Source organism: Natator depressus, chromosome 17 (genome assembly GCF_965152275.1).
Source record: "Natator depressus isolate rNatDep1 chromosome 17, rNatDep2.hap1, whole genome shotgun sequence".
Classification (NCBI taxonomy): domain Eukaryota; kingdom Metazoa; phylum Chordata; order Testudines; family Cheloniidae; genus Natator; species Natator depressus.
The window spans coordinates 9,964,171-9,989,004 of NC_134250.1; the positions used below are offsets into that span (position 1 = coordinate 9,964,171).

At 48.4% G+C, this 24,834-nt stretch overlaps 1 protein-coding gene across 6 annotated transcripts in view; it reads left to right on the top strand.

Annotated features, from left to right (window-relative positions):
* SGSM2 (small G protein signaling modulator 2) overlaps positions 1 to 24,834 on the top strand; it is a 144,088-nt gene that overhangs the window by 14,888 nt on the left and 104,366 nt on the right. For all 6 annotated transcript variants that reach the window (XM_074974846.1, XM_074974849.1, XM_074974848.1 and 3 more), the window contains exon 2: positions 15,935 to 16,010. In XM_074974846.1, the coding sequence (XP_074830947.1) occupies positions 15,935 to 16,010 (76 nt within the window). The remainder of the gene's footprint in view (positions 1 to 15,934; positions 16,011 to 24,834) is intronic.

Sequence of the window (24,834 nt, forward strand, 5' to 3'; positions counted from 1 at the left end):
GGGGCCTTCAATAGAAAACAAAGCGCCGGCATGGCGCACAGGGGAGGGTGACGAGGTGAAACGTGCAGATTGAGTGATGTGTGGAAAGCCCCCCTAGGGCTGTTTTTTTCCTGCTGCCAGAGTGCGACGTCTGCCCTCAGACTCGGAGGGGAGTGACTGCCAGTTCGAGGTATTGCAGGTAACCACCTTTACTTCCAGCAGCTCTTCTGTCTTGTGGCCGGGTCACAGAAGGGACCGTGTGAGCACTTTTCAGCCCTCGACAAGACACTTAAGCACATGCCTCAGTTAGAGCACGTGGGTGATCTGGTTGCCCTCAATGGGCATCGTACTGGGTCACAGACCTGGCCCAAAGCAACACCCGCTGCTGTGGCATATCAGTCGGGGTAGGCAATGATGCTGAGCAGGAAAGACCCGAACGCAGGAAGAAAAGAGGAAGAAATTAAAAGGGGGTGACAAAACAGCATAGAAAATGGTGCAGAGAGTTAAAAATCCAGACTTCTGTTTCCAGGAGACGATTAGCTATGTCTGTCTTCCCCTAATGTCGGCCCTGGTCCTGCAAACCGTTAGTCGTGCCCGCCAGATTGCTCGTGCACTCACGTGCGAATGGGCGTGCAGAGTCCAGCCCTTAGACGTCAAGGAACGTCTAAGCTTTAGCAGTTTTAAGGTCTGTCAAAATAGCGCCTCGGTTAAGATAAGTAGTCTGGATCTTGTGCGCTAGCAGGGGCTGGGATGGTTACCTTGTTTTGTTGTTGGATTTAAAAACAAAACCCTAGAGACATTCCTGCTTAGGGCTGGTTTTGTAAACGCTTCTTTAAAACCATCCTTTAGACCGATGTTTGTTTGTTTGTTCACTTACCTCTGAAGAACTTGGCCACTGCGGGAAGTAGGATATAGAGCTAGACGGAGGGTTAGATAGTGGGGTGGATTAGAGCGATGATGTATAATAATAATACAGTGCGCTCACAGACACACACGTTTCATCCAGGGATCTAAACTCCCTGTTCAGAGGTGAGTGCTAATATTCCTGTTACAGAGCATCTGTGTAATATTTTTCACCACTAGATTACAAAGTGCTGTACTCGAGCAGGAAAGTTATGAGCATCCTCATTATCTAATAGCTGGTGAAACGGATGCATATAGAGTTTAGATGACTTGCCCAAGAGCGAACAGCAAGTCAGTGGCAGAGGCAGAAGGGGAATCCAGGTCTCCTGACTTCTAGTCCTGGGCTCTGTTTACTGAGCCATGCTGCCCCCTTGTAACAGGAAGTAACATTCCCATTTTGTGAGTGAGGAAACCGAGGCACAAGGACTGAGCGCCTCAGCTCCCCCTGATTTAGCTGTCGTTGTGGGTGCTCAGCCTTGGAATGATCTACCCACAGTGCCCCTCTGAGTCAGTAGCAGTCACAGGAAGCCAAAACTCTCATTGCCGGTGCCTGATCCCTTTCTGCTCTCATCACTGCAGTCCGTCAGCACTAACAATCGTTACCATGGTGAGGTTAAAGCATTATCCCTGTTTTACAAAGGAGGCACTGAGAGATGAAGTGACCTGCTCAGGGTCACACAGGATATGTCTGCACTGCACGCTCTGACTCACTTGGAGCCGAGCCCAGCCCCGCTCCCCCCTCCCGCCCCCTGCGCATACATCAATCTGACTCTGCTCAGCCAGCACTCAGGACCAGGGTCCTGGGACGCTGCTGGGCAGGTGGGTCAGAGCCCAAGTACTGCTGTGACTGGTCCAATCCCTGTCATTTCGCAGTGTGGACCCAGCTCAAGCCCCAGACCTGAATCAGAAGGTCTGCCTAGTATGGGCTTGGAAACGCCCAGTCCACCATCCTGGGTCCCACAGATCTGGGTTTAAATGGAGTGTGACATACTCCCAGGGCATCTGTTGTCATGCCAGGAACTGAACCCAAATTTCATGCTAGTCAGTCCAGTGCAGCAAACGAGGGGTTCGAAAACTTTTTTTGCTGGGCCCCGCTTTGAAAATATTTCAGGCTGTGACGACCCTTGTGATAGCAAATGACTGTACATACTCACAGGGGCATACTCATGGTATTTTCACCCTTCCTTCTGCGCTGCTGCTGGCTACCTTCAGAGCTGGGCAGCTGGAGAGCGGCGGCTGCTGGCTGGGAGCCCAGCTCTGCAGGCAGAGTCACCGCCAGCAGCATCCATCTCTGCCTCCCCATAGTGATTGTAATACCTATATTTCTCCCTCTCGTCCCGGTAATTTTTTTTGTGATCTCACAACACCCCTCCTCCCCCACAGTAGCCTTGCAACCCGCTTTTGGGTCAGGACTCCCAGTTTGAGAAACGCTGGTCGAACTGCAAGATCATCTCTCCCTGCTAGCCAACCTTCTCTCCTGCTAGAGCCTACAGCCTGGATCTGCTATGCCAACTCCTGCTGGATTCAGAGCGGTTCACTAGTTTAAACAGGTCTCTGTGGGGGCGGGAAAGGGGCTAATGTTTCTGGTAACAAGATTAACTTACAGTTTGCCCAGATCTTCTCTAGAGTCTCTGCATGGGTGTCTGTACGGGTTTAGGTGTGAAAAGCCTGATTTCAAGCTGCCAGCGGACCGCATGGCAGAGGACGGAATAATTCCCTATCTAGAAATGTTCTCCAATTTCTAGCATTTAAAAAAACCCAACACTGTTTCTTCGGATCACAGAGAAGAGATTGTCTTGGTTCCCTGCCCCTGGAGCTTCTGGGAATTATGTGGCGACGACGAATAATGTAATCCGGCTTCTGACATTTATCGTCTGCTTTTCATGCCCTGAAAGCACTTCCTATTAAGGTTCACAATCTCCCCCGAACATTTGTGAGGCTCGCTCTGCCTTTAAATCGCTGTTGTGAGTAGAGGCTGTGCTGGAAATGGCCTTCTGCGGCGATGTGTAATTATTTTCTCAGACCTCTGACCTGAGGAGAGATTGCCGGGTGCTTTTAATACAGGTAACCAAAGGGGGAATCAAAATGTTTTGCTGATCTTATTGGTGGGTCGGTTCAGAGGGAAGTCAGACAGTTCTCTGGAAACACCTCATTATTGGAAGCGGACTGGGAATCAGGAGATCTGGGCTGAGTTCTGAAGACTTTCTGTGGTATCATGGGCAAGTCACTTAGTTGCTCTGTCCCTCAGTTTCCACATTTGCAAAATGGGAACAACCACCCTTCCTTTCTCTCACCCTCTGTCTATTTTGCTTGTACGTTCTTTGGGGTCTTTTACAACGTGTGTGTGTCTACAGCGTCTAGCACAATGGTGCCCCCGTCTTGGCTGGCACTTTTTGGTAGTACTGCAATAAGAGTAATTGAGAAAAAGAACTGAAGAAAGTCAAAGGCAGATAAAGGCTTCTGCAAGTAATGACCTGCTTTGCTGGATGTTTAGATCAGTGAAGTGCCCTTGGTACTAAATCTGCCCCTTTTAAATGCGCAGAGCCTAATTTCAGACATTACAATGTCAGCCCTGCATGATGTGGCTCAAATTCCCATAAATGTATCCACTGGTATAACACATGCTATAAGTCACACTCGGGTCTCAAGTGGGCATAACAGTGAGATGTTGGTTAATGAAGTTATTGGTAACACTCGGATTTAGTACCAGCGTTGAGGGTTTATAAAAACATTGGCAGAGAAGATTGTACATGAGGAGTTGGGCCTCCAGGGCTCTGTTCCCAGCTTTATGTGTCATGTGTGAGCTTGAGGTAGCTACTTAGCCTCTCTGTGCCTCACTTTCCTTTTCTATAAAATGGGGATAACGCTGCCAGACAGAGACGACCCGGGCCTGCCGATAGTGGGGGGCCAGAGTGAGAGCAGCCGGCTTCAGCAGTGTTACTGAGCGTGCTTGTTTTCCACCTTCCCCCTATGTTTGCCGACACAGGCTCTGTCCCAGTATAATCTACGGATGGAAAAGCGCTGTCGAAGAGCTAGGTATTTTTAATTCTTATTTGCAGTGTTCCCTCTAATTTTTTCCGCCCATGTGCGGAATGAATTTTGTTTTGTGCACCTGGATGGAGGTGATGTGTGACACACCACCTTCATATCGGTGCACATAACAAAATTCATGTGGTGGGGGAGGGGGCTCAGGGCTGGGGGGTGGGGGGATGGGGCTGGGGATGAGGGGTTTGGGTTGTGGGAGGGGGCTCAGGGCTGGGGCAGAGGGTTGGGGTGCAGGGGGATGAGGCCTCTGGGGTGGGGCCAAGGATGAGGGGTTTGGGGTGCGGGAGGGGGCTCAGGGCTGGGGCAGAGGGTTGGGGGGTGGGCTCTGGGGTGGGGCCAAGGATGAGGGGGTTGGGTTGTGGGAGGGGGCTCAGGGCTGGGGCAGAGGGTTGGGGTGCAGGGGGATGAGGACTCTGGGGTGGGGCCAGGGATGAGAGGTTTGGGGTGCAGGCTGCGGTGGGGAGAGAGGACTCCCCCCCAGCCCTCTCTCACCACAGCAACTCAGGCTGGGCTGGGCCAAGAGAGGGGCTCCTCTCCCCCGGCCGCAGCAGGTCCGTGCTGGGGCCAGGCCGATGGAGGGGCGCCTCTCCCTGCCGCAGCCCTGAGCCCCTGCGCACGGTTTAAAAGGCAGCTGCACGGCCGCGCAGCTTAGAGGGAACTTAGGTAGGGGGTGACTTAAAAAAATGAAGCAGATAAATTGGAAAAGCCTCTACCAGGGGCACAGTTCTGCTGGTATAAGGGTGCCTTGTGCTGGTATAGTTCCTAATACAGTGATACGCTGGTAGAAGGCCCCTCTAAGTTCTGTCCATACTGGGAGCATTTTACTGGTATAGTAATTCCATTCTATTCTACCGGCCAAGCAAAGCGAGTGCAGAGGCAGCCTAGGCCTGTAAAGCCGGGCTTTTCCCCAGGATAGTAAAATCACCTTCCCTGAGTGACGCAAGCGCTCCTGGTGAAAGCCCGCTACGTCCTGTACGACGACATCCATACCTGGGACTTCCGCCAGCACGGCTGTGTTGCTCGGGCCTCAGAGCTTGACCGACAGAAGGCTGCGGGGGGGGGGGCGTGGCCGTATGCTGCTGTAACGCCCCCCCGTTCCCTACGCCGCTCTTGGGTGTGGATGAGCCTTGGCACCGAAAGCTCGTTAGGGTGGAGGTGAACGCTTTTCAGGGCTTGGCGCTGTCCACGGATTGGGACCTCTGCGTGCGGCAGCCGTTCAAATAATAAAATCACTGCGGTAGCTGTTCCCCTCTCCCACTAGAGGATCTGGAGTCTGTCTCTCTCTCTCTTTTTAAAGTCTATTCTTCCCCCTTTTTTCTTGTCCCCACTGAGGTGTGTTTTTTACGCAGTGACACTTGCTCTGATGAGTCCTCTATTCCTGTAAAGCCCATCTCTTCCCTACAGTATTGAACATAATAGAAGGTGACTTGATTTCTCCATCTTCCCTGGCTCTTGCTCATCTCCTGCTAAAACCATGACTGCCTCTGTGGCTATCGCTTTCAGAGCGGGGAGACTGAAGAATGCAGGTCAATACATTTTATGACCTGATCTATCGTTGTAAAACTAACCAGGGGTTGAAATGAAAACCTTCGCTACCCTGTTTCCTATGCACGGGGTTGCTGGGAAACCAAAATGTAGCAATCTCCTTTATATTCAGCATCTAATACTAGTTGTTTTTGGCTGTTACATCTCCTGGGGGAATCTTCAGAGCAGCAGTGCTGGCCTCTGGGGACCTTTTGCAAGGGAGTTTGTATTGTTTTGAGTGGTCATGCAAAAATATGCCACTATCATCCTCCTGAAAGTCAGTTGCACTTACAAAGCCCTTTTCATCTTCACAGCAACATCTGATCAAATACAATCAGCTGTGTTCTTTGGTTTTCCATTGCCTTTGAAACTCTCTCCCCTTTTGAAGGAAATGCAATGGCAGAAAATTGGGGATATAAAAGATTCACTTAAAGATCCAGAGAGTTGTTACTCTTTCTGCTGACAGTAGAATCCTCACTGGCACAGCCTGGGTCCTGGTTGCCCTGGAGGGGCTTGTCCACAAAAGAAGATAAAAGCCTACTATAGCTGACAGTATAAAAATGCCTGCGGATAGGTGGGGGTGCTGACTCTTTCTGTAGCGCCTAAGAGCCCTCATCATGGACCAGGTCCCTGTTGTGCTCTGTGCCGTATGAACACAGAACAAAATGACAGTCGCTGCTCCAAAGAGCTTACAATCTGAATTTTCTTCAGGGCTTGAACCCAGGATCCCCTGCCTCAGTTGCTTTAGCTAAAGGACTGGGTCCATTTGCTTGAAGACAGCAACAGACTCTGAAACCACTTTATGTGGACCAGCCACTACAGGGGGACCGCCCTGGAATGGTGCGGGGTTGCACCAGCTGACGGAGTTCCTCCTGTAATACAATCAGCAGTGGCTCATGCTTTTAGCTCTGGGGGCTCTGAGGTCCAGCGCTGCTGCCAGCTCGAGCTTGGGGTTATTCTATAAACCCCAGGTTAAATATTCCTCTGGAACTTTTTTCTGCCTTGGGTGATAAACTTCTAGATTATAAGAGCCCTGGTCTAAGATTGATCCCTCGGAGCAGGTACTGCTGGACTACAAATAATGACAGAATGCGGATTACTGAACACATGGCTTCAAAAATGTTGGAGAAGAGTCAGCTGGGCAAATCCGGGCTTATCTACCGGCGTTTACATGTCAGGGTAATTCATGCAGGGGGCTGCCCCCATGAGAACTTTTAAGGAAATAGATCAAGAGTCCTTTCTTACTTGCGTTAATCCCCGATTGGTTTTCGGGACTTAGTGTCTTTAATGTATGATCTTTAATGTATTTATCCTCCCAAAACTCCAGTGGGGTTGAGCAGTGCTGTTATCCCCATTGCAGAAGGGGAAGTGAGGCCCAGAGAAATGGTGTGATTTGCCCAAGGTGTCACAGCAAGTCTGGGGCAGAGCAGGGAGTCGACCCTGTGTGTCGCTCCATATTGTGGTCCCGAATCAGCAGGCTGACTTTCAGAGGTGCTAAGCACCAGCAGGTCCCCTTCACAACAGCGACACTTGTCGGTACTTGGCTCCTCTGTCGGTCAGACCTGTTTTTGAGGGGCTTAAGTATGGATTTAGAGAACATTGTTCACCCACAGAGCTCAAACCGTTTCACCAAAGGAAGGTCAGTATCATTATCCTCATTTTACAGATGGGGAAACTGAGGCAGAGCAGTGATATCCTTCGCCCAAGGTCAGTGGCAAAGCTGGAATAGAACTCTGGTCTCCTGACTCCTCACCCAGGGCCATCTCAACTGGAACATTGGCTCATTGTTAGCTGGCCTTTGACTTCAGATGGAAATTGAATAGACAAAGCATCCTTGCTAGCCTGGCCTTTTCATTTCCACCTAGCTTGGTCCTGCTTAGTCACGTTTATCCAGTTGGTCTCAATCTGGTACTTCGCAAAGGGGAAAGGTTACGGATATGTTTTATTGTTTTCCTGCCAAGGCAAGCACAAATCAAGCTTGTAAGTCAACAGTGGTGTAAATACAACTCAGGGGAGGCTAAACCTCTTCAAGTGCTGCGTTAAAGAGTCCACTCTCAGAGCTGGGGGCCTTCTCTCGCGACGGCTTCCCCTTTTGACTACGTCTCAGTCCTCCGCAATCCACTCCTTCCCATGCTGCTTCTGACTCGTCCAAAGCCCGCCCCCCCCCCCCCCCCGAAACGGTGGGACAGTAATCACAAACGGTCCTATGGGTCTTTCCCTTCTTGCCAAGCCCCAATGTTCAATACATCACAAGGCTGGCATACAAATCATGAGAAAGAAAGAAATAGTTTTTTGTGTGTTCTGTGGCCTGAGTCTTTAGAGTGCCCGCATTTGCATTTCCAGGCTTTCTCTGCAATTGTGAGGGCTAGAAAATTAGTTTTAATTAAAAAATAAAATAACCCCGAGTGAGAGTCTCACATAATCACATGACTCCAGCAGCTGGGGCATTTAGGTGGGAAAAACAACAGATATGGCAAGACAAACATGAGAATGGACAACACTGTTTCAGACCATTACGGGGAGAGGGAAGGTTGGGAGAGGGACGCTTGCGTGACAGGCTGTTTGCTGAATGGCCCTTTCAAATGCTCTCACTCTATGGGCAGCCCTTCCTGTAGGGGACAGAGGATGTTCTTTGCCTCCATGGGCAAAGTCATTGCCACCCACTTGCTGCCCCAAATGCTAAGCGCTCGAAATGGGAATCATTAAGAAAGGGATAGATAATGAGACAGAAAATATCATATTGCCTCTATAGAAATCCATGGTGGGGCGACCACATCTGCACGCAGTATCCAAGATGTGGGCCTATCTCAAAAAAGAGATATTGGAATTGGAAAAGGTTCAGCAAAAGGGCAACAAAAATTATTAGGGGTATGGAACGGCTGCCATGTGAGGAGAGAGTAATAAGACTGGGATTTTCAGCTTGGAAAAGAGACGACTAAGGGGGGATATGATAGAGGTCTATAAAATCATGACTGGTGTGGAGAAAGTAAATAAGGAAGTGTTATTTACTCCTTCTCATAACACAAAAGCTAAGGGTCACCAAATGAAATTAATAGGCAGCAGGTTTTAAACAAACAAAAGGAAGTATTTTTTCACACAACACACAGTCAACCTGTGGAACTCCTTGCCAGAGGATATTGTGAAGGCCAAGACTATAACAGGGTTCAAAAAAGAACTAGATCAGTTCATGGAGGACAGGTCCATCAGTGGCTATTAGCCAGGATGGACAGGGATGGTGTCCCTGGCCTCTGTTTGCCAGAAGCTGGGAATGAGCGACAGGGGATGGATCACTTGATGATCTCCTGTTCTGTTCATTCCCTCTGGGGCACCTGGCATTGGCCACTGTTGGAAGACAGGATACTGGGCTAGATGGACCTTTGGTCTGACCAGTCTGGCCGTTCTTATGAAATGCCGCTGATTGGGCTGGCGACTGATCGCTCGTCTGCTTTCATCATCAGCCCAGTGAGATGGTTTTATTTCCTGTTCCATGCCAGCGTGGACCTGAAAAGGCCTAAATCGGTATCAAAGTTAGGGTGACTGGTCTATAATTCCCCGGCTCCTCTTAGTACCTGTCTTGAAAAGGGGGTACGGTATTTGTCCGTTTCCCGTCTTCTGGGACCAATATTTCCCCTGTAAAGCTAAGACGGAGAAGGGTAATACATGAAGAAGATGCTAGCATCTGAAGCTTTGACAGATCAGTAGTGCTGAGCGTATCGGCGGGGGGAGAAGGGGAGCATATGCTCCTCCCTTTTTAGTAGCAGCCCTAGATTCCAACCGGCTGGGTAGGAAAATTATTTGTGGGTTCAAAACGATACTGCGCCAGTGTGTGGATGGGGAAGGGGGTGATGGGTGGTTAAGTCTTCTACCACAGCGGGCCCACCTTTTTGTGATGAAATCTGTATTGGCTTTATTTGGGGAATGGGTCTTAGCTCGTTCATCACGATTCAGAAATGAGCGAAACCAGCAGTTACTGGGGATTTACCTCTAGAGCAGGCCCAACTGATTCCGTGGCTCCGAACCCGCGCCCCGCGTCGTTAGGGAGGATTGCGTTCACGCGTGATAAATGAGCGTCATGAGACAGATGCACTTCAGCCGGCAGCGGTACGTCGAGGAAGCCCTGGTGGGTTAGATAGGGAAGCAGATGGAACGATAGGTAATTGCAGCGTCTCTTAGGAGAACCTACTTTTGTGGCACATGGTCAGTTTTCTCCCTCACCCCCTGTTTTCAGGGGGTCTGAATTTACACTGCTGAATTCCCTCTGGAGTGGAACAGCTGGGCTCTTGGGCTGGAAAGGAATTGAGTTTTCAACCATTTTTTAAGCTAGCGGTGAGCAGCACGCTTTTGTATGCATTAGTATTTGTATTACAGCAGTGTCTAGAGACCCTGACAGCGCCCTGGTGTTCTAGGCACTGTACACACACATTAAAAGCCAGCCCCTGTTCAATCAAAATAAATATTGATAATACGTATCCCTTTTGTGCTAATGTCAAAACAGTGCTCCAACCTCCTCTGGGCTGGTGGCATTATTCTCATTTTGCACAGGGCTAGACGGCCGGTCAGAGAAGTTAAATGATGTGCCCAAGGGCACACAGCATATCCTGTGGCAGAGCCAGGAACCAGCCTAGGATTCCTAATCTTGAGCACAATGCTTCACCTTACTGCATGCTGTTGTCTCCAGCTTTCGCTTTCCCCTTTCCTTTGAATTGGCGTTGGTGCCTCGACTGGTTTGTGTTTGTTTACCACGGGGGCGGGCGGGTGGGGGAGCTGCTGACGGACACATTACTGCACCATAAAGGAAGCTGGAGAGTGGGCCCCTGGGAGGATGGTACTAGGTTCCTGTTCCCTTACGCAGCCTGTGCGATGAGTGGCTGCAGAGCAGAATCTGCTGTACGTGCATGAAGGATGAAGCACAGAGTCAGAGCTCCGGACTAGCAATATATCAAGGAGTCAATCAGTTTTGACGGTCTCTTGCTGTGCTGTTTGCCTTTCCCACCCCCTTGTTTTTAACCAGCACGTCCGGTGGTGGCTGGGTGGGAAGGGAAGGGACGTGCTGCAAGACAGCCCAGTAAATCTCTCCCGCCATGTGCTGTAATGTGGCTCTTTGTCATATGGGGAGCCCGTGTGCTCTTGAACGGCCTGGTGCCTTCTGTGTACTTCCAGTTGCTCCTTTGTCCGATAGCAATGACGTTATGTTGGCCCGGGTTGCTGGTGTCCCTAGGGGTGAGTGGACGGTCTCCGAGGAAAAGCACGGAATTTGTACGCGCGTCCTCCCTGAGTGAACTCCTGGTTTTCCGTGTCCCAGTTCATGCTTAGCACTCGCACGGCATGCTTCATCCCCCAAACTCTTTCCAAACGTGACCTCCCGGAGAGGTGCTGAAAGTAGGGGGGCTGCCACACCCCCTGGCTTGAAGTGGTTTCCATCATATACAGCATTTACAGTTTGGTTCTGGCTTTCAGCACCCCCACTCATACAAATTGTGCCATCGCCCCTGATCGCACCCCCTGCTAGCCAAGTGACCGTTATCCCCTTGGTACGGGGAGGGATGCTGAGGGAGAGGTGTTCAGGGATTTACCCAGACTGCCTCTGTGACCTTGGCTCACCCCTTTCTTTGCTAAACCAGGCCACTACTTCATAGAAGCGTATCCCTTCAATGAGCACTGTTAGAATCTCTGAACTTTCTCCTTCTCGTTCGCTGTCACCATCTGTGCCCTTTATTTTGGATTCCAGAACTGTTTGGCTACAGGCATCTCCTGCCTATTGAACGGCATGTCCATTGGTTAAGGCACCAGCCTGGGACTCCAGAGACCGGGGTTCAAATCTCTGCTCTGCTACAGACTGTGTGTGTGACCTTGGTCAAGTCACTAAGCCTCTCTCTGCTTCAAATTCCCCCCCCCCCCCCCCCCGGTACAATGGGGAGAATAGCACTTCTTGCCTCACAGGGATGTTGTGAGGTTAAATACATTAAAGATTTTGAGGCACTCTGATGTGATAATGATAAGGGGCAGAGAGAGAATGACACAGGCATGCATCATTTTGAAGAGAGAGAAAATGCCTAGCCTCCCAAAGTGTAAAGAATCCATGGAAGTTAGGAACCTCAATACATTTGAGGGTCTGGGCCTAAATTGCTTGCAAATGACAGTGAGATCTACTTTGTCCACCTGTCTGGATAGATATTCATTCCAAGTTAACTCTGATCCTGTTGGACTTGAGATTATTTTTGTCTTCGTGCTGAGCACATGGTTGGCACTATAAAGCCAGAAAAATGTCCTTGCTCCAAAGAGATCACACTCTCCAAAATGCTTGTTGGATTAAGGAAAGTGCTACTTAGCTTGTCCGTCCTCTGGGGCTGGGGCCGTCTTTTTTTGGTCTGTAGTTGCAGTGTGCCTAACACAATGGGGTATGGGTCCATGGCTGGGACCCCTTGGCACTACTGCACTACAACTAACAATTATGATAAATCTATAGACTCTAATCTTCTCCGTTACATGCTCCATCACCTCTGCGTCTTATAAGCCTGGTCCTCAGGAACCTCCCAATTCCTAGCTGACCTGCATTTCTCATCCTCCTTTCAAACCTTTCCCGCAACCCCTCCCCCCCCCAAAAATTGATCACGTACCCCTACCCCAGTGCAGGCAAAATGTTTCTTTCCTGGTGGAACCCGGCTCCTCCAGGCAGAAGGTCAATTTAATCAGTTGTAAAATTCATCTAACATTCCGCCAAGAACAAGACCCACACCAAAGCTGAGTTTAATTTTTTGCTTGACCCAGGAGCGATCTTTTTCCCTCCAAAGCCGAGGTGCTGACCTTGAGCTGTATTAATGGCTGCCCCTCTCCTGCCATAGTTGACAGATTATTCCTCACTCACAGAGGGGAGGACCGGAGCATGTTGTGTTCTCTGTGTAGCTTATTTGCTGGAAAGTTTTGCAGCGCTGGAAAGAAACGTCTGCAATGCCTCCACGCTCTCTATACAGGCTTCCCATAGCCTGTTGTTTGTTGATGGTATTGTGGTAGCATTTAGGAGCCCCAGTCATGAACCACAAGACCCCCTTGTGCTAGGCGCTGTACAAATTCATAACGAAGAGACAGTCCTTGCCCCATTCCAGGAAAGGGGGGAGGCTTGGCTGACCTGGAGTTCCAGGAATACATGGGCACCTATGGGATTGTGTATGGCTTAGAGATATGGTGAGAAATGGAGAGGACAGGATCACACAAGTAGCAAGAGCCGAGTTTTGAGGACTCTGAAAGCAAAGAGGAGTGTGAGTTGGCTGCCAGGATGCTGAGCAGAACAGCACCTTTTCCTTGGGTCTAAAAGCCAAGCTTTCGATCCCTGGTGACATCGGGTTTTCCTGACCTGAAATCCTCCTCCTCTTTTATGACTGGCATTTAAGCGAGCTAACATATGTTCCAGCAGATGTGAAGGCCTATCATTAAACCATTTCATCCTTTTCCACCGCTGAGCAAATAATGGCAGATAAGTGGTTTTATGACTCTTTGACTACGTGGAAGGTGATTGCACATCCTAGGAGTGAAGTGAGATCTACTTAGGAGGAAATTATGGATTGCTGCCTGGCTTTTAAGGGGAGGAATTGTGCACATGGGGATAAAAGCATAAGTATGTGTAAAGTAGTAGAAATAGACAAATAAAAGGAGACCAGGGTATAATATTAACGGCGCTGAGGGGAGGCAGTCTTGCCCATTTAACTCTCCCTCATGGCTGTTTACACTGAGAGAGGATGGTGCTGTGGTTAATGCATTAGACTGGGACTCGGGAGATCTGGGTTGAATTCTGTGGCAGACTCCCTGCATGGGCTCGAGCCAATCGCTGAATCACGTGGAGCCTCAGTTTCTCTTCTCTAAAATGGAGATGCTACTTTTCTTCCACTATTCATCATCTCGGCTTAGACTGGAAGGTCTTTGGGACAGGGACTGTCAGCTACTCGGTGTTTCTACAGCACCTAGCCCAATGGGGCCCTGGTCTCGGTGCCAGTAATAAGAATACACCAAAACTTTCCGTGAACAAGTTTTCCATGCCAAATGTTTACCTTTGTCAGTATATAGTAATACTTAGACTCATAGACATTAAGGTCAGAAGGGACCATTATGATCGTCTGGTCTGACTTTAGCTCTCATATAGGGCTTTTCATGCACAGACCTCAAAGGAGGGACTTCTCTACAGAGAGGGAAACTGAGGCACAAGGAGGGACTTTCCCAAGCTCACCCAGCAGGCCAATGGGAATAGAACCCAGGTCTCCTTAGTCCCAGTCTAGTGCTCTATCCACTAGGCCTCGCTGCCTCCCTTGCATGTATAAACATAAAATCGTATGTATGAATGTAGCCATGAACAAATGTTACCCTGCTTTATCACTTTATTTCAAACTCCCTGCATTTAGAACGAAATCTTCTCCCAAGTCTGTTTCTAGCAGATCTCAGGGGAAAGAATTTCAAAGCAGCATGTGTGGGTGTCTGCTGTGGAGCATCTGGGTTTTTGTTTTTGTTTTTGTTTTCTGAATCTGTGGGAGCTGCACAGTGAAAACCCTGCATGCCTCCCTTGACAATAGACTTGCTTCTGTCGATTCAACCCGCCTGCAAAGAGATCCGGTGTCGGGAAGCATTTGTCTGAGCGGTTGCTACGAAATGTCACTACCTTGCACCCTCACCGTAAGCCATTTGCAATCAGCCTGATCTTGGGCTTTTCTCTCTGCCTAAAAAGAACACGGCTTCTACTCTGAAATCTCTCTGCCTAATTCGCTTGAAAGGTCACTGGAAACCTCTCTGAGGACACTTGTCTCATTATAGCACTGGGAGAGTCTGTGGGTTTGAAAAACAGCAGAATGCACCCAGTGGAGAGAGACAGGGGATAGAATGATCTTATTTAATGGACTGAAGTAGCTATGCACAGGAAGGCAAATGCATGTGTCATTGCAAAGGCTTTGTGCAGTACATTGAAACTTGCACTAAGGTCTTTACCTGCCGATGGTCCCACTGGACACTTTAAAGTGTATTTCTTCTCTTCAGCGAGGATTAGTACAAACAGAATCATGAGTCCCGTGTTTGTCTCTCAGTGGCTTCCCTACGGAATGTGATTATTTAAAAATAAATAACGTCTCTTCTAACTTGGCAACCCTGCAAACTCAACCTGGGATCTGAGAGTCAAGCTGGGTCCTTTCCTTCTGATTCCTCGTCTGACGTAATAAAAGCTCCAGAGGCCAAACACTGCTCTCAATTGCACCTCTGCAACCTCGTTGCCTGCAGACGGCGCTCTCGGGGGTTGCACAGGTGTCGGTGCCCGGAGCATAGCGCCCACAAGAGGGAGTGGAATCCAGCTCACTCGCTGAGCTGCGTTGGCTGTGTTTCGCTCCTGCAGCAGCTAACCTTTGTTCCTGTCACTCACATGAGCGGATGTGACTCTGAATCTGAGGCAAAGGGCTGGTCCATACCGCAGCCGGAGGTGTGACCAGAGCACGGGCAGACGCACCCACGCTGGATTTGATCCAGCTCGTTCCAGTAACAGTGAAGCTGGGGCAGCCCTGCCCGGGACCCTGGGTATGGACTCAAGCGAGCAGCGAGCCCGTGCTGCTGTGGCGTTGGAGCTAGCTGGATCGAAGCTGGCTCGGGTATGGCACGGTCACGCTTCTGAGTACAGTGGAGACACAGCCCCTCGGCGAGTTGTCAAGCGGTGGTCAAGCAGGGAGCTTGACCTGGGTTCCCAGCTCCACGGCTAGTCCTAACCACTGGGCCATCCTCCTTCTGTATTCTGCTCAGGAGCAGTCTCACCCCGTCAGCACAAGAGATCAGTGTGGCCTTTGCGTCCCGGTCATTGCTAACGGTTGCAATGGCTGCGGTCTTCTGACTGCCAGTAGGCCAAGGAAGCAGCCACCATTGTATCTAATACAAATACGCTGCTAACCGTTGTCATCTTCTAGCATGTCGGTGTAGTAAGAAGCCACTCACTGGCCTACGTTCCTGTCATTCAGGGCTGGAGATAGTGTTTAGCTCCATGGTGCAGCGATGCCACCGAGGAACTATGTTCTATAGTCTGAGTTGGTTACATCCACAACACCTCTGCAGGACTGCACCTGGCTTTTTAGTCTGTCCTGTCTCCTACCCCGCAGCTTGCTGCTGATTTGCAGCTGGGGTGATGCATTTAAGGGCATTTCAGTTGTACTGGGGCATAGGAATGAATCCTGGAGGAACGAAAGCACAAACAATTCAAGTAAACGTAAAGGTCTGAATTTGGAGGGGAATAAAAGGGAAGATTATCTGCCTTGGACTCTCCTTGCACAGAGCTGATGGAACCAACATGTAAAAATCTCCCTATCAATATGACAAGTTTCAGAGTAGAAGCCGTGTTAGTCTGTATCCGCAAAAAGAACAGGAGTACTTGTGGCACCTCAGAGACTATCAAATTTATTAGAGCATAAGCTTTCGTGGGCTACGGCCCACTTCATCGGATGCTATCAATGTGCTTTGTCTTTTCTTCCAGGTAAAACAGATAATGGAAGAAGCCGTCACCAGGAAATTTGTGCATGAAGACAGCAGTCACATCATCGCCTTATGTGGTAAGTGATACATTTGCAAACGGCTTCAGCTAACCGGTTGCCTTTCTTCTTAATTTCCTTATAAAATCATCCCCGGTGGATGTAAGTGCACCACTGTTGCATTGCGAAAGCAGAGATGTGAATGTTACAAAAGTTAGAAAATTCAGAATTCAGCCCCTTCCTCCCCCAAATTGGCCTGCTAAACCCAGGGTTGTGAGGGGGCCATTTGGGGCAAAAATTGGAGATTGGGCCTGCTTTGAGCAGGGGGTTGGACTAAATGACCTCCTGAGGTCCCTTCCAGCCCTGATATTCTATGATTCTGTGAAACGACCTCACATTTAGCTCCTTGTATGGTCTCATGACAATGATCACATACCCCAGTGTCTGTGAGGTGGCGTGGTCCAGTGCATGGGGCTCTGGGGTAAGACTGAGAAAATCTGCATTCTAGTCCCAACTCGGCCGCTGACTCGCCGCAAGTCACTTCTCTCTCCTTTGTCTGAATTGTCTGTTCAGATTGTAAACTCTGTGTGGTAGAGGTGATCTCTTCACTATACGTTTGTAGCGTGCCTAGCACAGTGGGCCCCCCAGTAATCCGAGCATTCCTGGGGGCGGCAGTGTGGGTTAGTGGGCTGAGCAGAAGTCTGGGAACAGGAAATAATTCTTGGACAAGTCATTTAACCTGTCTGTACAGGTTTCTCCATCTTTAAAATCGGGATCGCCACCTACCCTTTTTATGAAGACGGCCTGCGTGTTTGAGAGTACAAAATGCTAGATGTGGGCTACATATTGTTTGGAAGCAGCCTGGTTGTCTTCGAAGTAGGCTGTGAAGAGAATTTAGTAGGTCCCTTGAAAAAATGACCCTCTGTGTCTGAGAGATTGGGATAGCTAGGACTAATACTTAGGATTTTTACAGCTTTGTTCTGGGTGATATTTTTGCACCTGTGAGATTTTCAAAGCCACATGGGAGACTTGGCGGTCCATTTTCCATCCCTTTCCAGGGTGTTCAAATCTCCTGGGCAGCTCTGAAAATTTCACTCTTGGCCTTTTGTATATTTAATACAGTTGTCTGCATCTACAGGTTACACACGATATTATGCATCAAGCCACATGCTTCAGGTCACAGAGCTCTCTAATTGGAAGGGTGCATTGATTTCTCCATCTAAAGTTCCTTCTTCAGAAGACTCATTCCTTTCTGCATTGCTAACATCGATTTTTCCCTGCAAAACGTAATGAATAGGTAGCCTGGGCTAGGTGAAAACACTTTAATCACCACCTTTGACTGCTCTTTGCCATCTTGCACCGTCCCTCATGAACACAGCACACATGTACGTAATTAAAAATGGACCCATGAAACCTAATCAAGGCTCCCATGGAGTAATTCTGATACCTTCTCATTTAGAGTTCCTCTGGGTCAAATTAAACCTTGTCATAACATTATATCCAACCTGGATTTGGCAGTTTGAAGGGAATTTAATTTATTACAAGAGGTGCAGGAAGGAGAGAGGTTTGCCTTCAGAATTGTGCATGGTGAGAGTGTCAACCTCCCTTTCCTGCGTTACAGACCCAAACGCAGCGGCGTTGAGCGAGTTCCCAAAAACCAGAAAGAGATACTGACCATAGCTACAATTATCCGAGCTGAGTAAAGTGCTAGTCGACAAAGCGGTGTCAATATTGGCAAGCAAGTTTAGATATTTCAAATTCTTTGGCGCACTTGTGAGTCTCAAAGTTCAGCTTGGAGGGGGGATCACCCTCTGGGATCCTCCCACTACAGCAAAGGGTCCGCTTCAGCCACCTCTATTCCCATTAAGAGGTACCTTTATCCATGAGTAGTCCCCTTGGCTTCACTGGCACTGTGTGAAGAATAAGGTGCTTTTCGGTACAAGTAAGGATGGCAGAGGATGGCCCAAAATGCCTTGCCAAGGGGTGTGGTCTTTCAAGAATAGAAATAGTAAAAATCAGGTAGGGTTTTTGATGCCTACGCCATCCATTTGGCTACAGAATGTTTCAAATCTTCATTGGCTCATTTTACTTTCCATGGCAGTGTGAGCCAAGTGCAATGATGTATCTGTGCAGCTGGTCATGATCTAAGGCAGACACTTAGACAGATGCTTAGTCCCATTGGCGTTCCTTGCTCAAGAACATAAGAACGGCCATACTGGGTCAGGCCAATGGTCCATCTAGCTCAGTGTCCTGTCCTCTGACGATGGCCAATGCCAGATAATTCAGAGGGAATGACCAGAACAGGGCAATTATCGAGTGATCCATCCCTTGTCATCCAGTCCCAGCTTCTGTCAGTTAGTGGTTTAGGGACACCCAGAGTGTGTGCTTGCGTCCTTGACCATCTTGGTTAATAGTTATTGATAGACTGTCCTCCATGAACTTGTCCTCTATTCTTGAGACTTAAAGGCAACAGTTTACAATAAGAAAATAGTTTAACATAATCAGGAAAACTCCTCAGCATAATGACCATCTCACTCCTATGGGTGTGGATGGCTGTCTTGCACCTGAGTATGGGGAGGGGGGGGGGGCGGAAGCTGAGCTGTAGTTAACCCCATGTGTACCAAGGGCCAGGAAAAACTCCTACCCCCTCAGCAGAGATGTCAAAGTTTGAATGAGTACTGAGATAAAACTCCCCTCTTGCCCCTGGAGAGTGGTTGGTTTGGGTTGAAGTCCATGTCTGTGGTGGTGGGGTGAAACTTACGCTGCCTGCACTGATGGATAAATAGAACTGCATGGCCAGTTTCTCAAAAGAGCTCAGCTCCCATTAAGAGGATGAGCTATGGGGTGATAAACTCTGGTCCCTTCATTTAGGTGGCTAAAATGGGTACTGTTGGGTTCCGGACTCTTTTGACTATCCAGCCCACACTTGCCAGGATTGTAAAAATCTGTCACTATTCACCAGTATTGGATACACCCTCTGCCCCAGACCCCCACTCCCCGACACCGATCACATATTGCTGGGAATTAAAACTTGTTTTAATTGCAAAGGAATGTCTGCCCATAAATCCTTGCCTCCCCTCTACTGATACTTTAAATACTCTTTGACGTGCGATCAGATTTAGCTGTGGGAGATACTTGCTAGCCTGTGGAGAATATCCATCTAAATTCCTCTCTCAGATTTCACGGCACACAGGTCCTGTGGCTAAAAATATCTAATGAAGTAATTGATAGTGGCTCAGAGGTTCAAATAGTGGAAGCTGAAGCTGGCTTTAAAAGCGCGTGGGGTTGTTTGAAGAAATAACTATTGATGGCAGGTCTTGAATGCAGAGTGCTAAGGATCACAATTTCTTTTCACTTGCAAGCTTTGGGTCTGGAAATCAAGATTCTCATTCCCACTTTTGTGCCTGCCCGTTAACATATGAGAGGGTGATTCTGCTCTGCAAACATGGCTTCCTGGGGTGTCTATGGTTATTGTGTGCCAAGGATAAATTTGCTCAAGTTTCAAGTAACATATATACATTTCCAGACCTGCAGACCTCAAGGCACCTAAAGGGAGTAGAGTGCCCAATTTCAATTGGATTTCAGTGGAAACTGGACAACAAAATTCCATAAGATGACTAAAAATCCCAGCCATAGAATCTGCAGGTCAAATTCTGCCCTAAATCCACTTTGAGGAATTGTGAGGATATATCATTTGAGATAAGTAAACAAAATGGCTTCAGTCTCATATTGGATTTATGTAAATAGAGGTGGGGAAGGGCCTTTGCAGCTCTGTGTATATGGCCCCTCAAATGCCCCTCGCATATAGTGACTTCATTCATTTCAGTCACAGAGGGCCTATGTTTCACACAAATTGAGGGTCCTCTTGCTTTTCTTGTTGAAAATGATATCCACTGGAAATTCTCTGCAATGGCAATTTCATGATTAAGTGATGAAAACTACAGGAAGGAATCCCACAATGTCCTGCATAAATAATAGTTATGTCCCTTTAATTTGGGGTCTTTATCACACATTGTGTCCCCCATTTAGGATGTGGAAATATGAGTGAGTGAGAGACAGTGTGTGTGTGTTGCATATATTATTCCCCATAGTAACAAGACGTTTGTACTATATTGATAGGAAGAATAGCCCAGTTGTTAGGGAACTAGCCGGGGACTTTGAAAACCCAGGTTCAAATCCCTGTTCTGCCACATGCTTCATAAGAATGGCCCTACTGGGTCAGACCAAAGGTCCATCTAGCCCAGTATCCTGTCTTCCGACAGCGGCCAGTGCCAGGTGCCCCAGAGGGAATGAACAGAACAGGTGATCATCAAGTGATCCATCCCCTGTCGCTCATTCCCAGCTTCTGGCAAACAGAGGCTAGGGACGCCATTCCTGCCCATCCTGGCTATTAGCCATTGATGGACCTATCCTCCATGAATTTATCTAGTTCTTTTTGAACGCTGTTACGGTCTTGGCCTTCACAACCTCCTCTGGCCAGGAGTTCCACAGGTTGACTGTGCGTTGTGTGAAGAAGTATTTCCTTTTGTTTGTTTTAAGCCTGCTGCCTATTAAGTAAACCTGCTGCCTATTCCTGTTTGACCTTGGTCAAGTCACTTATTCTCTCAGGGGATAATAGCACTGCCCTACCTCCCAGGGGTGTTATGAGGATAAATACATTAAAGATTTTGAGTTGCTCGGATACTATAGTAATGGTGGCCAGATAAGTGGTATAAGTCCTTATACCAGCCTCAGTATCTGAGCACCTTCCAGTAATGCATTAAGCCGTGTGACTAACTTCTGTAAGGATACATTGATGCTGGGACCCACATTCTTGTCTGTTTCCTGTATGGTTACTGAAGATCCGTATGGTATGTATATGATACAAAGTCGTCATTGGCTACATTTAATCCCCTAGGTGAGGGTTTAGTTGACATTTTGATCCCTGCTGTCGGGAACTGAGATGGTTAAATCTGGTCAGTGCACGCTGTTCAAAAGTAGTGGTTGGAGTGAGCTGTCTTTTTAAAATCAGCCGGATCCTCTCGCTCACCTTCTCAGTGGGATGATCGCTTTGCAGTGTCTGCGATGGTGGGCTATTGCCATAACTTGATGCTGATGCTTGTTACTCATCTCCTGTTTGAGGCTTGAAGCTTGTGGTGACTGGGTCGAGCTGTCTGGCCCCAAGGAAGATGCTTATGTCAAAAAGCTGGCCAGCTTGTCACCTGTGGCAGTGTGTTTGTTAAGGACTAAATTGTCCCGTTAGGCCTGGGCCTGAATTAGACACAGCTGACTAGGTATGCGGCGCTGTGGGTGATGGGGAGGAGAACAGGGCACAGAGACACTCTCTTCAGAAATTCCTCTCCAGGCTCCCCTTCTTGTGCTAGGGGATGGGAGAGAGTCGTTTGCTATGTCCCTTTTACCACTTCCCATAAGCCTCCTGGTAACTCTATGGTTCCACCTCCTCCCCAGCCACTCAGTGCATCCATGGCTACTCCTATTCCCCACCCACTCATGCCTTCCCTGCCCTGAGGGGCAGCTCCTCAGCTCCCCAGAGCACTAGGAATTGCCATGTGATAACCCCAATGTTGCTAGTGAGATGGCAACGAATCCTTCCCTGTCTTCCCCTCCATCCACCCACTGCTTCCCTGCATTTGGCCAAGTTAGTAGGACCAACTATGGAGACTAACTACGTATTTACGTAGTAGGACTAACTACGTATTTTATAGACCTCTTTCTCCTTGTTGTTTGTGGTTGATGCACAATAGCACCGTCTTTTGGAGTGGGTGGCTTTGTAGCTGTTGCTCTTTGAGGCTCTGCTTAGTGGGTGCCCGCATTTAAAAAAATTTTGTCTTTATTTTTTAAGTGGAGGCACCATTAGACACTGTTTTAGTTTCTCATCAGTAAGACAGGATGAAAAATAATACTTCCCTTTTCCCTCTTGCCTTTCTTGTCAGCAGAGATCCTGATCCTCCACAGAACACCACATTGGCAGACCTCTGTTGACTTCAGGGGAGAGTCTGCATTGTTTCACGTCATAGCATCAGGGCCTTCAATTTTAAGTTTTCTGGGGCAGGGACTTTTTCTGACTATGTACATGTACAGCATCTCGCAAGCAGCAGTACTGCCAAGCCTAAGCATTAAAAAAACAAACAAACAGGAGCCAGGTTAAAAAAAACAGGAGCCAGGCCTGGAAAATCATGAGATTTAGAAAAAGTAAATTTGGGGTTGTTTTTATTGGCATTGGGGTTTATCTGGATCACGTTTATTTGCTTTTCTCCGCAGCCAGGAGGACTAGAAATTTGCTTAATTTTTTTAGAAATGATGACCCAGTTTCTCACTGACTCCAGAAGCTGGAGTTTGAAGGTTCGCACCAAATATCGTGAGGCGCATGAAGAAATTGTGCAATGTGGCTCTGATCTGGGCTGGAACGTGAAATGTTGTGTGCAGTCACCTCGCAACATAGTGTGTGTGTGTGGGGGGGGGGGGTATGGTGAGGGCTAAAGTCACGTGATACAGGTATAAAATATACAAGCTGTCTCTCATTTTCCATACCGACTGCACCATATGCTACGCAGTTTGCAGTCCTGCATTGCAAAGGAATATTAGCCAGTGTAATGTCTGTGTAAAAGGGAGAAAAGGCAGCTGTTTGTATTGGATAAAGCCTTCATCTGAAATTAAGCAACGCTGTCAAAAATTCCTGTTGCCATCCCCAGATGGGCTCTTGTTCTCAATGTGTGATATTGTGTCAGGACTAAGGAGTGAGTAACTCTTCATTAGCCAGCTTGCTGTTGCTAGGCAATCTTGATTAGCCTAAGAAAGTATTCTGACTTGAAGCTGCTGCTTTGAATGTCAGAAGAGACAATAATTAACTCAGTACAAGGAGTAGGTGAAGTTGGATGTTTTGATACCACCTTAGCTAATTGAATAGAGAAACCACAGTGTTTCCAGCAGACTTGGCTAAACAGTGCCTGGCTGGGCCCTGCTTTGGGTTTTCCAGCTCTCTCTCTCTCTCTCTCTCTCTCTCTCTCTCCAGGAGATTTATTCTCCCTCTATTTAAAACTCAGTATGTGAGTCACTTGCCGCAAGTCTTCTTTTTATAAATGTAGAATACTTGTGAATCATTTTACGCTCCTGCAAAGCTGGGCTTAGCAAGAGCCTCTCTAAATGCACTGTGATTGCTTTTTGGTCCCTGTTATGCACTGTGCTAATTGCAAGACTACTAGTCGCCCTAGATCTTGAATGGCTACAAGAGTCTGTGTGACTTGGCAAACCCATGCTCCTTTCCCCTACATGTATCACCATAAGCCCTGCTCACTCTGCATGTGGTAGGTTGGACAGGTGAAACCGAGGTACTTTTGAGAACCCAAAGGAGAAATGCAAAGGACTCGGAACAGTCAGTGACTACTGAGTCCGATGCAGATAGATCCACCCACCACGATGCATATAGTGTTTAGGGGGGAGTTCGCCCAGCCTCGCTGGCTCCATTGGTCCTGCTGAATGGATGGAGGACAGTGCTGGAGCGGATGCCCCTGAGAGTTGGGCTCTGTGCCATCTCTGCATAGTCCAATGTGTGGAGGGAAGTTTAGGGCCCCGGCCACTGGTTCAGTGAACGTGAACCACTGTGTAGGGATGAACAGGGTCAGGGTCTGCAATAAACACTGCACGGGGCTGTGGAACTGTCACTCCCTGTCCACGGGCTTGGGGGTTGACTCCGTCCCTGCCCACCTTCTGCACAGTTCCCCAGACAAATGACGAGTAAAGGCTCGAGGGGGATGAGTTAAGGCACCCCTGATGTGTTGTAGATCCCAGATCCATAAGGGCTGGTGGTGCAGCTGTTCTCTGGGCGTGAGGCCAGACTGACTGCCCCTATGTGGAGCCTCCAGTTCTCTCCTGTCCCCTTGTGGAGAGGGAATACTAGGGCCACAGAGCCTACATGAGTCTGGAGTAGCAGCTCTACTCCCATTCTGTATCCTTTGGGAGGATCCATCCTCCCATTACCCCATAGAATTCCCCAGTGCCCTGTTGAATTACTGACGTGGGGTGCGGGGGAGATGGATTGGCCCAAAGGTCAGAGATTTTAGCCAAAGAATAGAAAACCCCTGCATACATTTTAAAATGTTCATGGTGCTGTCTAGCTACGTGGTACGGCCATGTCTATAGGAATCGTAAAAAGACGGATGACATGGTCCAGATCCTTACCTGATGTAAATTGGAGTAGCTCCATAGACCTCATTAGAGCGATACGCTTTTACCCTAGCTAAAGATCTAGCCCCTTGTCTTCAAATACGCTCACAAAAAATGCTAGAATTAGTTTCACCAGGAATTGTGCTAATCCAGATCTCAATAAAAAAACCTGCCTTCAAATAAATTTTCCCTGTGTGTATCTCATTCAGAGAATTCCTGAATTAGCTGCTTGTATTGTATTGTATTGTATCGTAAGCACGTTGGGGCAGAGACTTACCTTTTGTTCTGTATTTGTACAGTGCCGAGCACAATGGACCCCGGTCTCCAATTGGGGCCACTACATTTTTCTGTACTGCCGATAATAATTTCTTTAGTCCTATTGGGGTGAAATTGTAGGGCGGGCATTTATGGCTTTTCTTCTACTGGACCTTGACATGAGTCCAAATGGCTAACTTCCCACGTGCTCAGGTGGAATATTCACCTGCTTCAGAGGTTCAAAACGGTTAGGGCCACTACATTCCCAGCTTCATCAAACACAATGCAACAGAGCCTGAGAACAGGAGCCCTCTGTCCTTGCTCCTTGCATTGGGTGATTCGGGTCCTGGAGCAAGGAACGAGCGCCCAGAGTTTTGCTGGGTTTCCTGGATCCTGCCTGTGTCATCACTGAACCCAGAGGATGAACCATCCCTGGTTTCCCAGGCTGTGATGACACCCCCACTGGAAGAGCTCAGGAGGAGAGAGC